This window comes from Lissotriton helveticus, chromosome 3_1 (assembly GCF_964261635.1).
Source record: "Lissotriton helveticus chromosome 3_1, aLisHel1.1, whole genome shotgun sequence".
Classification (NCBI taxonomy): Eukaryota; Metazoa; Chordata; class Amphibia; order Caudata; family Salamandridae; genus Lissotriton; species Lissotriton helveticus.
In genome coordinates, this window is record NC_136061.1 from 724,548,818 (window position 1) to 724,564,711 (window position 15,894).

General features: G+C 45.0%; 1 protein-coding gene across 2 annotated transcripts in view; it reads left to right on the top strand.

The window, feature by feature from the left end:
* The first annotated feature begins 1,797 nt into the window (after positions 1–1,797).
* The window catches only part of SPON1 (spondin 1), a 1,249,069-nt gene continuing 1,234,972 nt past the window's right edge, over positions 1,798–15,894 (top strand). The window contains exon 1 of one of the 2 annotated variants that reach the window (XM_078680877.1): positions 1,798–2,462. In XM_078680877.1, coding sequence (XP_078537003.1) covers positions 2,234–2,462 — 229 coding nt within the window. In that variant the 5' untranslated portion in view covers positions 1,798–2,233. The remainder of the gene's footprint in view (positions 2,463–15,894) is intronic. The other variant, XM_078680876.1, reaches the window with a different exon arrangement.

The following is a 15,894-nucleotide window of genomic DNA, read 5'->3' on the forward strand; positions in this document are numbered from 1 at the left end:
TAAGTGGAAAGGGTATGCCGAGACGTGGGTCCCTTTCTTGCTACTCCACCAGATTCAAGATAGCCTGGCTCATGAGAGGTGAAACCCTGATACTGGTCCCTCGATGCTTGTTTCTGGCCTAGGGAGGACCTGGTCTGTCAGTTCTGGCTGGACAGTTCCCAAAGGGCGCAGGGTCAAGGCTGATTGGCATATGGCTGGGTCTAAACTGGAATGGCGTGGTGTGCAAAAAAATATTGATTTTACCCAGATCTGTGACTGGGTGTGAATGTTTGATTGGTTTGTCATTCCTTCCATCACCTGTTCCTTTTGCATTTGAAGTTCTTGCGCACCATAGCAATATTACATTAAATATTAGAAAAACACAGATATTAGTATGCGCTCTTATTTTTCAAGTTGTCTTTCTTAAGGTGCTCACACTCTTCGTTACTGTGCATGGTATAAAAAAGTAAAATGTATTTTATGTGCCATTAGCTGAGATAATCTGTACACGCTTCCAAAAATCTTAAAGATAATATAAAATGTACAGTTCTCTCCATATAAGTAGACAAAGAATACTCCTGATAACAAAACTGCCTCTTTAAAATATCAATCCCATTAATTGTTCACCCTTTTCCGCCTCTTAGCCCCGCCCCTGGCCCCACCCAAACCCACCCCAGGTCCACAGTTCAATTTAGTGAGTGCCTGCACTTATTTTTTCCAGTTTAAAGCACTGACTCTTTCATCTGGCAGTCCTCATTTTCTTAAGTAAGATTTCCTATAGAGTGATTTACACACCTGTATAACTCATTGTCTCTGTATAATATGTCTGTGAGGTAGAGCGCTCAGAGTGTACATTGGGATTAACAGCGCTATAAAATAAACGTGAGAGAGGAACTAAGGAGAAATGAGTGGAACCATTGGAAGGTGGTAGTGGGTGAATCCGTGAAGGAGGTCATGGTAGGCTCCAAAAAACAAGATTGTCACGCCGAGCGCCACCAGTGCTAAAACCTCCCTGCACATAACGCATATTGAAATAATGTCTACTTCAGTAAGCACACATTGACATTTGAGACACTGCAAGTTACAATTCATTCGTTTGAATTGCCCCCTTGTAGCCAATATACACTCCTTTATAGAGACCAAGCTAACCTCCTGCCTCTTCTGGGTTTTACGCTTCCCAGGGACCTTTGGAGCATATAACTTTTACAACTATAACAACTTTTCTAATCAACGTGCTAACACTGCACAAAGGCGCTCTAATATCCTTTTTTAATAATCCCAGATTCCAGCTTTATGCTCAAGTGCCTTGCAAATGAAAACGGCCTTTATAATAGAAAGGATTTATAATAAGGGTGTATAGCGTAAGACGTATCAGAAGCGTCCATTACATTCTTCCAGTGTTTTTCTCTTGTCGTGGCTTTGTTTTATGCTCCACTTCCTCTATATAATTTAGGCGATGCTTCCTTTTCTACTGCTTATCGAAAATATTGTAGCAGTAAATTGATTGTGCAAAATCTACTTCGTATACATAGTACAGTAGAAGTGTACAGGGCTTCATCCACGTGAAAGTTGCTTGATAACTGCCATTGCACAATTTCCTAAACTAGCCCTATTATCACTTCACATATTTCTTTAGGTTATTGGTTTTAAGAGACACGTCCATGTCTTAAAGTGGTGGATTCATTAAGTCACTGTGCAGAGTCTGCACTTGCCCTCCGTGCGCGTTACGGACGCTTCCTCGCCACCTGCACATCAGCTCAAACGCATGTTTGCAGTGTCTGGCGCGGACTTAAGACCGGGGCATTCCTCGTGCCAGCCACCACTGTGGTAACTATAGACTTTGGCAGGGAATGTGGCGGATTCATTTCGAGTCTGTTAGCTCAGCCCCTGCAGCCCGCATCTTTTCTGGCTGTCTTGGAGACAGTCCTGTGCCCCCGCTCTGCTCTGTTATTTCACCAAACCCTGTGAATTCTGCTCGGCAAAGTAAACATTGGGGCTGCTAATCGCATCCTCTGAAACAGAACAGCACTTGAGTCGGGGATCTGGCGGAGATCAGAGCTCAGCAGAGTGAGTCTCTCCCAGCTGCTGCTCTCGGTACTGCTGCTGTGCAGACCCTCCGGCAGCGGCGCTCCCTCCTGACAGCCGCCTGCTGATCCCCAGCTCGCTCACCTAGCTCCACGCTGCTTCTGAGGGACCCCCGCTCGGGCCACGGCTGCAGCGAGGTCCATGCTGTGAGCAGAAGTTCGCGGATACCATGGCGAGGGCAGATGCGTGGCGGACCATACTCCTGCAGTTCCTGGCTCTCACTGCCTCTCGGGCGGCGTTTGGGTTTACGGACGACACTGTGGAAAAAGTCTCCAAGTCCGAGGGGTACTGCAGCCGGATCCTGCGCGTCCAGGGCACCCGGAGGGAAGGGTACAACGAGTTCAGCCTCAGGGTGGAGGGAGACCCCGAGTTTTACAAGCCGGGAGCCAGCTACAGAGGTAAGTTCGCCTCGGGGCGGCGTGTTGAGCAAAGTGCGTGCACGTGCGTGAGAAAGGGGTCAGGTGAAGATTTGGGGCGCGAGAGCGAGGCTGCAATAGTTGCCCTGCCCTACAATGTTACACCCGTTTCTTTGCTGCTCTAGTTAATCTTGATCCATAACAGTACTCATGATTGGAGGCTCATTGTTCTCATGACATCAGAGATTTATATGATAATGAAAGGTAGATGTATCGCGCGTTCTGCTAGTAGGGTGGCCTCGCAGCGCTAAGTGAGTACAATTGTCTGTAATCGAAGGCATACTGTCGAAGTCGTCTTCTCAATGACAAGACAAGATAATACAAAGTTTTCGAACTTCTTTTCTACACCACAGTAACATTCACGGTGTTATTGGAATCTTTTTATTTTATGTTATCACTTATTCTACATTAAACTGTGTTTCAGCCCCGTGGCCCCTGTCTTCCATTGGAGCACTGCAGGTGTGGCAATAGAGGGTTCCTGGTTCTGTTTAAAGAGACATAGCAGTACTTTAACACGATTGACGTTAGAAAACAGAGGGGCTTATTTACTCGCTTCTTGCGCCGCCAGTGAGCCACTTTTGCCCAAGTTAAAATTGGCTCCCCGGCGGCGCAAGGGGCTTGTAAAAAAAAGTCCAGCGTTTGGGGCTTACTGTCCTCGATGCAGTGCACGTCTGTATTTGAGGGCTCTAAACGTGCACGAGTTGGTACTGCAAGAACCGTCAGTTGGGTTACGAATTAGGAATGAACAGGTCGGACACAACCCTGCTGCCTGGTCTGGTCTGAGAAACTGGAAATTTGCCCCGCCACCACAAGACTTGTGTGAACATGTCTAATTGAGCTATTTGAAGTCACCCTGCGAAGCAGCAGCAACCCTCATAGCAATTAACTTAAAACAAACCAGGGATGTGTCCACATTATTTTCTCTGTCTAGACTAATCTAGTGTGTTTGATCGATAGATCCCTCGTTAAGTTCTTTGTAAAGAAAATTAAATTTTTGCCAAGTTCCACTGGTTATGTGTGATACCTTCAGTCAGTATCGACTTTATCTTCAACAGTACTTTGCATGCTGGGAATTGTAGGCATTTATATGATTGTTGGTGACCAACAATTGATAAATAGACGAAGGATGAGTTTCGGGCATGTTTAAGGTAAACAGACTGTAGAGTAGTTCTATCTGCCTGAGCAGCCGACTTCGGAAGTGGGGAACCAGGTTTGAGTTCCAGCGTCATCTCACCCACCTGTGATTCTAGAGAAATGACTTAATCGCCCGTGCCTAACAAAAAAAAATCTGTCCTCGTGCAATATAATAATCTGGTGCTCAAGTGAAAGCACCCTGATTCCGTAGGGCCATGTTCGCGCTGTATAAAACTGAAGAAGAAAAATATTTGCTTGGCATGCTATACAGGACGCCCCCTTCAGTTCTATAGTTTAATAATTCCAAGCGTCTCTTGTATGCCTTTATTCCGACACCCGGCACAGCTCTCCGCTGTCTCAAAAGCAGGGACAGACTCACATGATCCGACATATAAGTGCAGCCATTGCCTTAGACTGCCCGTGAACCCGGCCGCGCTCCCTCCGCCCTGCAGCGGGCTTTAAGCCGATGCGCACGGGCTGCGGATGGATACGTGGGCTTTGACTCAGCGCTGCTTCGTGCTCAGAGCGGCCTGACTCGGAACAGAGGACTCTGTAGATCAGGCAATCTTAGGCAAAAACTACGGCCATATGTTTTGAGGGCTTTGACTCTATAAATAGCTTGACTAAAAGAAAAACCCGTTATGTAATATTGCGCAATAGAAAACAAGTCCGAAAGCTGAGGTAGTGAGTAACATTAACTTATTACTTCTCGCACTGTGCAAGCACATGAGGGTGGACAATGATGGGTTGCACAAGCTTCTCGGTTACTCTCCATGCGTTCAACACACAGCCCGCATACATTGGGACAAGGCACAGCTGCATACCTCACTCAGAAATAAATAGGCGTCCTGCCATGGACCTCACTAGGAAGTTACTCAGGGGGATGTGTACTAGGAATTGGCGGAGTGCGTGTCGTTAGCCTCCTTGGCTTAACGCCGCTCTCTGCCACTTTTGAAACGGAAGGCTGCACCATATTTACAAGAATGCGGTGCAGCCTTGCGGTTCCCCCTGCGCTGGCCCTAATTGCAGCTGACTAGGCCAACTAATCACCCTTGCACAATGGTGCATGGGTGTCTGTGTGCAGGGGAGGATTGTTTATGTGTAGGAAGGTGTCCCTTCTGTCACTTTCATATGTGCTGCCTCATCAGCACACATGAAAGTGACAAAATGGCATTAAAAAAAAAGTTTATGTACAGGAAGGGATACCTTCCTACACATAAACAAACAATGGCACTTTGCTTTTTCCATGTGTGCTGCACAAGGCACACAATGCATTTCCCAACGTTTCGGCATCTTAAACCAGTTTTTACCTGGTCTTAATTTTGGCGCTGCCTCCTATGTACGCGACCCTTGTACATAGAGGGCAGCGTCAAAATGAATGGGTGTTGCGTGGAATGCCCAACGTAGCACCCACGGCACATCCCTTTCACGCAAACCATAGCGTGAAAGGGTGCCTTATGTACATGGCAGCAATAAGCTACGTTAAGTAGCTTAACACTGTCTTGTACATAAGGCGCGGAACCATTTGAGCTTGAACCTGGCAAAAGTGAGAGCTCTCAATGTATACCATACTGGCGCTCTACCACCCCCCTCATTCCTATTAAGCGATATGGAATCCCCCTGCATATGTGCTTGAACGAAATTAAAGCAGAAACAAAGGGATGCTTGCTGCCCCTTCTAGCACAGATCATCGGGGAGTGAGTCTAAAGGCTGCTACATGTATGAGCTAGAACCAGCGGTCGAAGTGCATTAAGAAATGTATTGGGACTGTGAGACTGCTGCAAAGGGCGAGGGGTCAGAGGTGTAGCTAGAACTAACAAAATATTCAGAAACTATTTTGTTGGTCTTTTACTTTCAGGTAATGGCATATAAAATAACGCAATAAATGCAAGTAAAACTAATCCAAGAAAGATGGACTCTTTTCCGTCATAAAACTTTTATCACTGCAGGTGTCTGTGTGTGACCATAAAACTTCTATCGGTTAATGTTATTACTGAAGGTGTCTGTGTGTGACCAGAGAGCCACGGAATTGAATTCAGGTTAGTGCAGTGGGGAAGAGTGTCTTTTTAGGACTCGGCCTGAGCCAGTGCATGCGCTGGTCTCGGCCGAGACCTTTAGTGGGGCTCTGAGAAATGCTTTTGCTGGCGATCAGCTTGCTAGAACGCGCACAAGAGCGCGCGCGAATGCGCGTTAGAGCAAGCTGATCGCCGACAACTCGCGTTTCTCGCGTTGCGGACGCGCTGCTTTACTTTTACAGCTGCGTGGCCAATGCTTGTTTGCCCTTGTTGCCAATGCCTGTTTTCCTATGCATTTTATTCTGATTTGTACTTTTACCCTGAAGGCCAGAAGAGATTCTCTCCCCGCTTGTCATTGCTTGCGCGATAAGACACTGCAAGGGCGCTTTAATTTTGTGTCTGCTGCCTATTCTGAACACATTTTTAACCAGCTCTCCTCATATATATGTGGCTTGTAGAGTGGCGAGAACACACATTACTCATTGTTTTTCCAGTGCCCTGAGCGACGTCTTCACCTGCCCATTTTGAACGACAGAGCTGCCGAAATCTGCCAACGGGAAGTCATGGGGCCCTTTCGTGAAGCACTTTATCTTTGCCCTATACATTACCAGTGCTTCTCTCCACAATATCCCAATGTCTAAACTCTCGTCTTCCTCCTTTCAGAGAGCCTACGACAAAGCTCCCACTGCCCCTCACATTCTCTCTGTCCCTCCTGCCCCTGTCTGCCGCAGACACCTCTCTCCTTGCTCTGTGTCTGTTTACTGCCTGATTACATCTTCTCCTTGTTTAATAGGTATGTATATAAAAAGGTCAGCAAGTAGTTTCTCCTGTGCACAATTATTCAGGATATATGGGTCCTTGCTTTGCGTGTATTTGGTGCTTGTGTGATTGCACGTTTATTTTGAGTGTATCTGGGGTACTCGGGTTTGTATGTGCACACGTGTGATGTGGAAATCTGGAATTCTACGGTGCTTGTGTTTGTATGTCCACGTGTGTAATTTGAATGTGTGTATTTCTGCGGATGCTTGTTTTTGTATGTGCACAAACGTGATACAGTGTCTATATCTGGGGTGTTGGTATATGCACAAGTATGATTTGAGAGTGTGTGTATATCTGTGGTGCTTGTGTTTGTATTTGCACAGGTGTTATTTGAGAGTGTGTGTATATCTGGGGGGCTTGATTTTGTATCTGTGCCCGTGTGATTTTCATCTGCTATTAGTGCTGTTAGTGCTGAGGGAGGGCATGTTTCCATTCTTACAAAGTATGAGTTAACATTATCTTAAGAACCATAATCTGTGGTAAACTATCATTTTATGCTGTCGAGTGTCACGTTCTGCATTGCATCCAGGGGCTCCCTCACTTTCCCCAGCTCCAGGGTATAATTTTACTCAACACCCCCACAGCTCTCCGATGTCTTTCCCACCCTCCTCCCTCGTGTTGTTGACATCATGTTTTCAGGAGAAGTGAAAATAGAGCGTTCGCTTGCACCTACTTCTCCCGTGCTCGGTTAGTAAACACTGCACATAGAAGTCAGGTGCCGGATTCCTTTTTTTTCATGCTGCTCGGATCTGGCTTGGCTCCTTCATTGTGTTAAGTGATTTCATATTTTATGAAGTGGGCTCCCAATCATTTTGGGGCACATGTCCCTTATTATATGGTTTCGAGCAGCTCCTCGACACTCGGAAGTACTATGGCCAAATAAAACATAAGGATTTCTTCTTAACTGAAATGAAAAGCAGCAACGTTCACTGACATTAGGTAGATCTCTTGGCAAAACAGGAGGGCCTGCTCAGAACTCACCTTCTTTTTCCAGCACCAAAGCATCACTCAGCACTACCTCTGATTCACCCAGCACCACCTTTATCTAGAGTTAATTTACCACTTCGTGCACCATCTACCTATCCCTTGCTATCTTCCTTTCTATCTATTCCTTGTAGCTCTCACCCTTTCTATGCACGTCGCATAATTCCACTACACAAATACACTACACATCACACAATTCTACCTCACACAATTCCACAACTAACTATTTCAAATACACCCACATACTTCCACTCCAAACCACATACATCCATTCCACTTCAAAACACAACACATAGATACAAGTAATTGTCATTTATAATCCCAATAGTTCTAACTCTCATTTATAATAACTTTTCAACATGCAGCACAGAATAGTTTCCATCACAGCAGCCACAATTCTCATCAGCATAGTTTCCAGACATTGGCCCAGCCGATGGCTCTGGCTAAACACTTATAAGTTCCCAAAGCCGAGACCTATTGACTATGCCAATGCTTGTTTTTCGTGCTACAAGGTCCCCATCGTCTCGCACATAAGCTCTGTGAATATGTAAGTCATTATTTTAAACATGCCTTACATACATTATAAGTTGAGCTGCCACAAATTTGCCAAAAGATTTAGGTTTAAGATAAAAAAGTGCTTCTAAAATATAGATCTTAGTATTATGCAGCTTGTACCTCGTGCAAACACGTCCACTAAAAGCATGCAATCCTCAGCTCAACTAGTTACCCTCTTGCGATACCTCGTAAAACAATAAATGTTTTTCATCATGAAGGTTCAAGTGACTCCATCAATTAAAGCCAACACAGCATTAGAAGCAGCCTTTACATTTGCAGATTAACCAATTGCGCACATTTGCATTTCTTTCAGGCCACAGCCACCCAAGTGAGAAGGCTTGTGTCTTGTCGATTTCAGGCATCTCAAATGTTCCCTGGACAGTTGTCTTTTAACATTAAGTAGGCAACTATTTTTCGCAAATTTAAGAGGTGTGGACACGTTATGTCCGTCAGATTCCACCACTTCGACCTCTTGCTAGAATCAGGGTCGAATACACAGTGCACCACCTCTAGCAAAAAATCACTCTGGATGTGTTACTTCATTAAACTCTTTTTTATATTTTTGTGGTTAAAATAGAGTTTAACACACCCACTCCAAAAATTGTAGCAGCAAGTATCCATAAAGAGGTCCCAGGGCCACTGATTGGTAAAAGTGCTCTTGCAGTTCACTGGGAAACAATCCACCTCTTTTGGGATCTCCCCTACAGCATATGGAGGTGGAGCACAGGATCACAGGCCAACAAGGGATGAGTTGCCTTAGTTACTAGGGACAAGTGTCAGTGAGGAATATTGCAAAACTGCAAGTTAGTTCCATTGAGGGGTTAAGGATGTGTACAAAAGCAACAACGCCCACCTGCTGAGAAAATGTCACATTTAATGTGGCAACGTTGTACTGACCAATACATTAGGGTGAGAGCCGTGGATGCCCAAAGGAAGACACCCACTCCAGGTGGATTCCAAGGCTGGATGAGCATTCCTTATCATCTCTGATCTGCATCGCTCAATGGGTGCATGACAGTCACCTTTGCACTTGTTCCAAAGAATACAGAGATTATAATCGTGAGCGGGGCTATGACCAATCAGGTTGCTAACTGCTGGTTGAAATCTTGGGGCTTGACCCCTGTCGAGCAGTTGAGAACTTATTTTTGCAAGGACCCTTCGTTTTTTTGCACGAGAAAGCTCCCTCATCCTCTTCCCTCAGATATTCGCCATTTTCCCATACTTCATTTATAGTAATTTTATCTACCCTGGGAACACATATTTGAACACCTGAAAAGACTACAATGGCTTCCGCTGATTTTGTCATTCTTTTAAAAGCCCGAGTAGAGCCCCACGGCTATCCCGAACTGTGGGCTGATGTTTGTGGGGTCACAGTTCAAAAGAGCGCTCTCATCCTTCCTCACCTGCACCCAATACTGAAGTCCTTGCCCATCATTGTGATGGATCTTTAATGGTCCTGCTTTTGTAACCATTTGAAGAACTGGCTGCTCACTACGAGTCTCAATTTCATTGTTTTCTTGCCAGCTCTTTTTCTCACCACATCCTCATAAGTGCGGGAAATCTTTTGAGGTCACTGTTACTATATTGTTTCAGTCATCCATTCATATATTCATTCATACAGGATTTCTATAATGCACTTGTTTGGAAAGAAGAAATGTAGCTGTTGTACTCTGGCAAGGGATGCCCTCTGTGGCGGTCAAACATATCCCTGCTTCTGTAAGGCACAAGGTTTCCACAAGCAGGACAACTGTGGCGTACAGCCCTTCCCAGCCACTGATGGGAAACCTACTGCAGGGGGTGGGCAGCTGACTGGCATTTATCTCGTTTAGAACACCAGGCACTAAGCTGGGATATGCACGGATTCATGTTTTCAGGAGATGCTTCGTGTTATAACTTGGCATGAAGTGGTAATGCAGGTGAGTAGATAACAGACAGTACTGTAGAATAAAGTAACCCATCATTTTTTTTTCAAATGAAATTCAAAGATGCTGTCCAATTGGCAACGTGTGGTTTGGGAAATTTGTGGTGAAAGTGGAGTAGAACTTATAGTGTGTTTACTATCCTGTGCTGCATAATGCACACCATTTGCCAAATATGTAGAGTTAAGCAGAAATGCAACCTTAATAATGCAGTCACGCCATTACTTTGGGTAATTTTCAAGCTTGGTGCTGCCTGTTGCACACCTCTTGTGTACAACACCAGTACTTACAGTGGGCTTTACATCAGTACATTACTTATCATTAGTTTACTTTCTTGCCAATCTTTTTTACAACTCTCTCATTTGCTGGCTTTCCTTCCTCTTTGTGTGGTTGTCACTCTTCTGCTGCACAGCTTCTTTACCATCCTTTTGATAGGATGACTTGTGTCCTTCCAGTGATTACAGTCAGGGAACTACTTTGTGTCCTCTCTTTCAGCACTCTATGATAGTGCATGTATTGTTTTGCTCTCTCCCTCAAGTGCTGCTTCACCTCTCCTACCCCTTACCCGCACTTACCATGTTGCTCCTTCCCTCACACCTCCCAGCTTGTCCACTACATCCCTGCCAGCCCTGTCCAGCTTTTTTTCACATTTTTAACCCACAGCTCCAAAGTTGTTCCCAAGCCCTCTCTAATCACTGTTGTGTGGACCACTTTGTGCAACTGTGGGCTGGCTTTATGGCCTCAAGAAGCCAAGCTCCATATAATAAGGTAGGAAGAAGCTTCAGCTCAGTACTGAGTGGGATTAATTCATGGCAAGCCTGGGCAAAATAACACTCTTACTAGAAGGGCCGGCTTCACAAGCAAGGATACATTTGAGGTTATTGTCTAAAGCTGACCTCATTTTTGGATCTCGCTTAACAGACCGCACATGCTGTCTGTTGCTGAAAAGATCAATTGACAGTGGGCTAACAGGCGTTCCATTGCTTACCATTGGATGAATTTATTGTCACTCTTATTTGCTTGCATCTTATTTTCTTACCTTGTGTGGGATTTCCTTCTGGTTCTCGTGTTTGTCCCTTCCCTGGGCCATCACTGCATTGCTTGTGTCCTTCCACTGCTCACTTTACAAGCAACACATTTTGCTTAAACACTCCATGATAGCAAATGTGTTTTCCAGCTGTCTCCCACGTGTACTTCTCTTTCTCCATATGCAGCTCTGTCTTGCTTTCTTGCCCGTGGGCTGATTCATTTTTGCTCTTTGTAGTCGTGATTTATAATGTTTATCGTGCAGTACATGCAACTCTTGTATCTTTCTGCCTTGGCCGCTTTATTTGCCAGTTAAAACTCATTATTTGATAGTCAATCCTTTCACTTAAATCTCTCCAACCGGAGCTGTGTTGCACAGCCGGATGGAGAATAGGCACAGGCTCCTAGGCCATTGCTGAGCGCCAAACCAGTCTGCTTTAGCCAATCCCGGTGCTTCTCTCATGCTGGGTAATAGTATTACCAGCATGAGAGCAGTATCTGGATTGGCATAGGGGAACTCCCAAGGGTCTGGGAGCCTGTGCACCAGCCCATGGACTGCTGGGATAGGACCAGGACTGGAGCAGAGCACCAAGGCGAGGCGGCGGCCGGTGTGTTAGTGCCCTTTTACATTTTTTTAATTCTCCCCCGCACTGCCCACCACTTTCCTTAGAAAGCAGCCACCACTGCGTTTATATGACTTCATGATTCAGCTTTGAAACATCCAGCATTTTGGCAGTAAAATGGCAAAGAGGGGACAGTCCTTACTAGTGCAATGTGTATATGAACATTCCCTAATTATTCCCAATGTATACCCTATTAGATATTTTAAGGCTAATTCACAATGGCATGTAACAGTTCATTAAAGAGTAACTACTTTACTTATTCTTAAATACTATTGTGACTGGGCCCCATAATCAGGCTCGTTGCAGCTGAAAGCTTAGCTTACTTCTCCTGCTATGTGCCCCTTAGTGCAAGAGATATAATGCTGCACAAGTTTTATAAACCCACCTGTAGAAATTCCAAAATGTCACTAGGCGTTTAGAGTCATAGACTTTTCTTGGCATCGAAATGGCAGAGGCATAATAACTAATTAGAAACAAATCTCAAGGTGTTTGACACTCCTCTCACGCAAAACACTTTAAGAGGCTGGTCCGGGTAAATTTGAGATTAACAGACACAGACATCAAAGAGAAGCTTTTAGGTAAGGGGGTTTTGAAATAGATCAAATAAGTGTTTTAAGCCTTGTACACAAAACCGACGTTCAAAGTGTTTGTACATTTCTGGCAGCCTATCGATAATCTTCCTGTTCCTGCCAGATGAACACAACTGTATTTCCATCATACTAAACATAGGACCAGGCATACACATCCAGTTAGCGGTCGCAAAGCCTCCGATTCACTAAGTCACATGATTTGTGGTTGCCAAAAGCCTTTTTTTTCCAATGTAACAAACTCATTTTTTGATTTGGTAACAGGTTACAAAATCACCAAATGCTGCTATTATTGAGCCTCAGTTTCATAAAAGATCTCTGGTTGCTTGTAAATATAAAGAAAATAGTTTGTTGGAGCAGTCAGGATTTTTCATCAACTCTCCCTGCAAACTAAACACGTCCCGGTTTCCAGAGAAGGTAGACTAAACGTAAGGAAGGTGAGCTTTCTTGTGTTTCAGAAATTATTAGCAGCCCCTAGCAGGAAGTAATTTAAGTAACAGAGTTGGTACTCTGCGTAACAGTTGCATTTCATTGCCCTTGGTGCCAATAGTGTCTGGTTTCTGTACTGGCGACCACTGTCATTTAAGTAATTCTGACTCCCTCAGGTGATGCAGAAATGCAGTCCTACTTCTGTGTCTGTGTCAGCGGAAAAAACAACATCAACCTAAAATTTACTCTAAATTTTTCTTCATCAAAGACGCAGGAACATTACTGAACCTTAACATCAATAACCATCTGAATCTCCCCTCTCCGTTAAACCCTCAGTACCCAGAAAACGTACCAGTTCTACCAGCTCCACCAGCTCCGGGCCTATTTACCCATTCAACAAAATCGGGGGTAGAAGACACAGCTCTACAAACATGTTGAATACTTTAACCATAGGGCCTCTAAAAGAAGAAGCTGGGCTACTGCCAGAAATCGTACCCCCTCTAATCCACTCCGGAAAAGTAACTGGGGTGCATCTGAACAGAGCCCACCGCACCACAAAACCGCACCTTCCCCAGCCCCCGTCTTTCCAAGAAGAATCAATGGAACCATTGACGGAACCATCTAGGATTCCCCTAGAGCCCGAAATCACAGTATTGACCCGCCAGCCATTAAGTTCCCCCTCAGTTACAGTATCCCCCGCTCTCACGGCCCCAATGTCAGAGGTATTTCACTTCACAGGTTTCACGACCACTTCTTTTCAAGATACAACCAACACAAAACCATCCAGAGCTACATCTACTCTACCACAACCGAAAATCAACTTCACCGATTGCAATCACGAGTTTAACAACCACAAACTCAATAAGAAGGAAACCGCAGCCACTCAGAAGACAGCAGATGACACATCCATCAGCAACAGTATAAACCACAAGTTCCTAAAACCAACTTCGGTAGAACCCCATTCAGAAACAACCCTACTCAAGCCAACTAACAGAGTGGTAACCGCGGAGGGTGAACCGGACGATATAATCCTAGCAGGTAACAATATCTCTGTCCTCACAAAGGAAGAATGGGAAAACTTGGACACCACATATACATCCGAGGATAAAAAAGAAACAACCCTCCAAGGACCGAGAACCACTCCCAAAAAGGCTGAAGCTAGCATCCAGCCAAGCGAAACAGGAATATGGTCCTCCCTCTTAAACACCATGCAACTCTCCACCAAAGTACTGGAATACCACTCTGACAAAATGGATATCCAGCTCACCCTTCTCAACTGTCTGGCTCTACACGTCACCAACATCGACAGCAAGCTCTCAGATATGACCAATTTCATAGAAAGAGCCCAAAGTGAAGCGGCCATACTCCCACCTAGCTGTACCTGCCATTTAATAGTGGAAAAAATCGCAACACTACCGACAGTGATGAGTGATCTCCCCACCAACTTGAAAAATATAGGCATAAGTTCTAAATTAGACGGAGACAACTCAAACTTCAGTACTAGAGTTCCAGTAACCGGCTGCCTAACTGCCTCCAATAAGTGGGCACATAAGGAGATGCAAGAACCGGCCACCCATGACCTCAATATAACCACCACTTGTAATTTATCTGGAAACGGCACAGGGTCAGCCAAAAGAACTAATCATAAAGCAACTCACCTTACGGCCCCAAACCCCTATGAGGCAGGCCGAGACACGGAAGCTGGACTCAAAGGTCCTCCCGGAAAAATAAACCTGCCATTCTCCATACCTGCAGGGTGTGTGGAGATCACGAATTTCGAATTAAAGGCAGCGATTACCAGCAGCCCAAAAACACAAGAAGAAACAACCAAAGAAGGAAAGGCTGTGCAGAACAACGGGCAAACCTCCAAGCAGCGAAGGAAACAAAGGAGGAAAGGGAGGCATAAGAACTCACTTATAAAATCATTCTTCCAAATCGTACCAAATCTTCAGAATGGCTCTCAGCAGGAGCACAAAGGATCCGGCTTGTTAAAAATCCAACAATTGGACCAGAAATCAACTAATGCTCAGACCCCGAGAAGCCCAGCAGGAGTATTAGAGGACCACCCTAATGATCGCAACCAACACCCAATCAACCATCAAGAAAAAGTGACCTGCAGCCGTCAGCCTAATACACTTGGAAGTGAGGCCCCCACAACGGGCGGACACCCAGTAGCACGAGACATCAATCAGCACCAACCCTGGGCTGTCAAATCCAACCTAGAAACAAAAATCAAAATGATCACTCCTCCACAACCCAATATCGGCGAAAAACTTAACCCCAAAGAGCGAAGCCCCAGCAAGGACAACAAAGTGGAAAAACCACAATCGAAATGTTTAAGCGAAAAGCGAGGCTGCAAGCGCCTATGCAGCAGAAACTCAGCGGATAACTGTCAACCAGCGACTTCAAAAATAATCCTGTTCGTCCCAGAGTACAAGTCAAAAGGACGTAAGCACACACTAAACTGTGGTAATATTCTACAAATCCTAAACGCAATCAGCAGTCTGGCCGGAATCAGAACCGAAGATCTGCTGTCAGTAGAATTTGCAAACTTCTAACATCTTTCGGACCAAGAGACAACTAGGACAGAATGGGCAACACCAGAACTAGCAGAGAGAAGTCTTAATGAAGAATCCCAATTAGAAGCTTGTGGGATCCGAGTGTATCAACACAGGCCAGTTGGTTATCCGGACCGCTGCTCCAAAATCATTTAGATTCCAACAAGAGGTTACCTAGCAGCTCAAGAGGGCACGGTCAAGTCATCTCAGTACTAAAGGGAGCCTGCAGTACCTCGATAGCATGTCCAGAAGCATTCAGCCCCATATCCGGGGGTCGCCAGAGTCAAGAAGGAAGCCATCTCTCAACTGACTGGTCCTGGATATCTAAAACTATAAATCTAAGAAAAGAGACCCCATGACCTAACACTGAACGGGGAAATAATAAAGGGAATTTAAAACTCTACTCATGGAACATAAATTGTCTCAGGGCCAAAATCAGTGACCACTCACTGCTGTCATATTTTCAAAAGTTTGACTTAGTATTCCTACAGGAAACCTGGTTGGAGGATCCCCTCCACCTCCAAGGTTATAAGACCTACCACCTTCCCGCAGTTCGAAATTCAAACTATGGCCACTGTATAGGAGGACTAACCATTTACGCTTCAATCAAAGTCATATCTACAGGAAAATAACTAATAAGCAAAAACACTACATCCCTTGAAATAATGTCAATCCAGTTCAAAATGCAGGGCCAAAGCAATCTACAGCATTTCATTTTGGTAAACATTTATATTCACCCTCAGAGTAAGAGGAACGGCGCAAAGC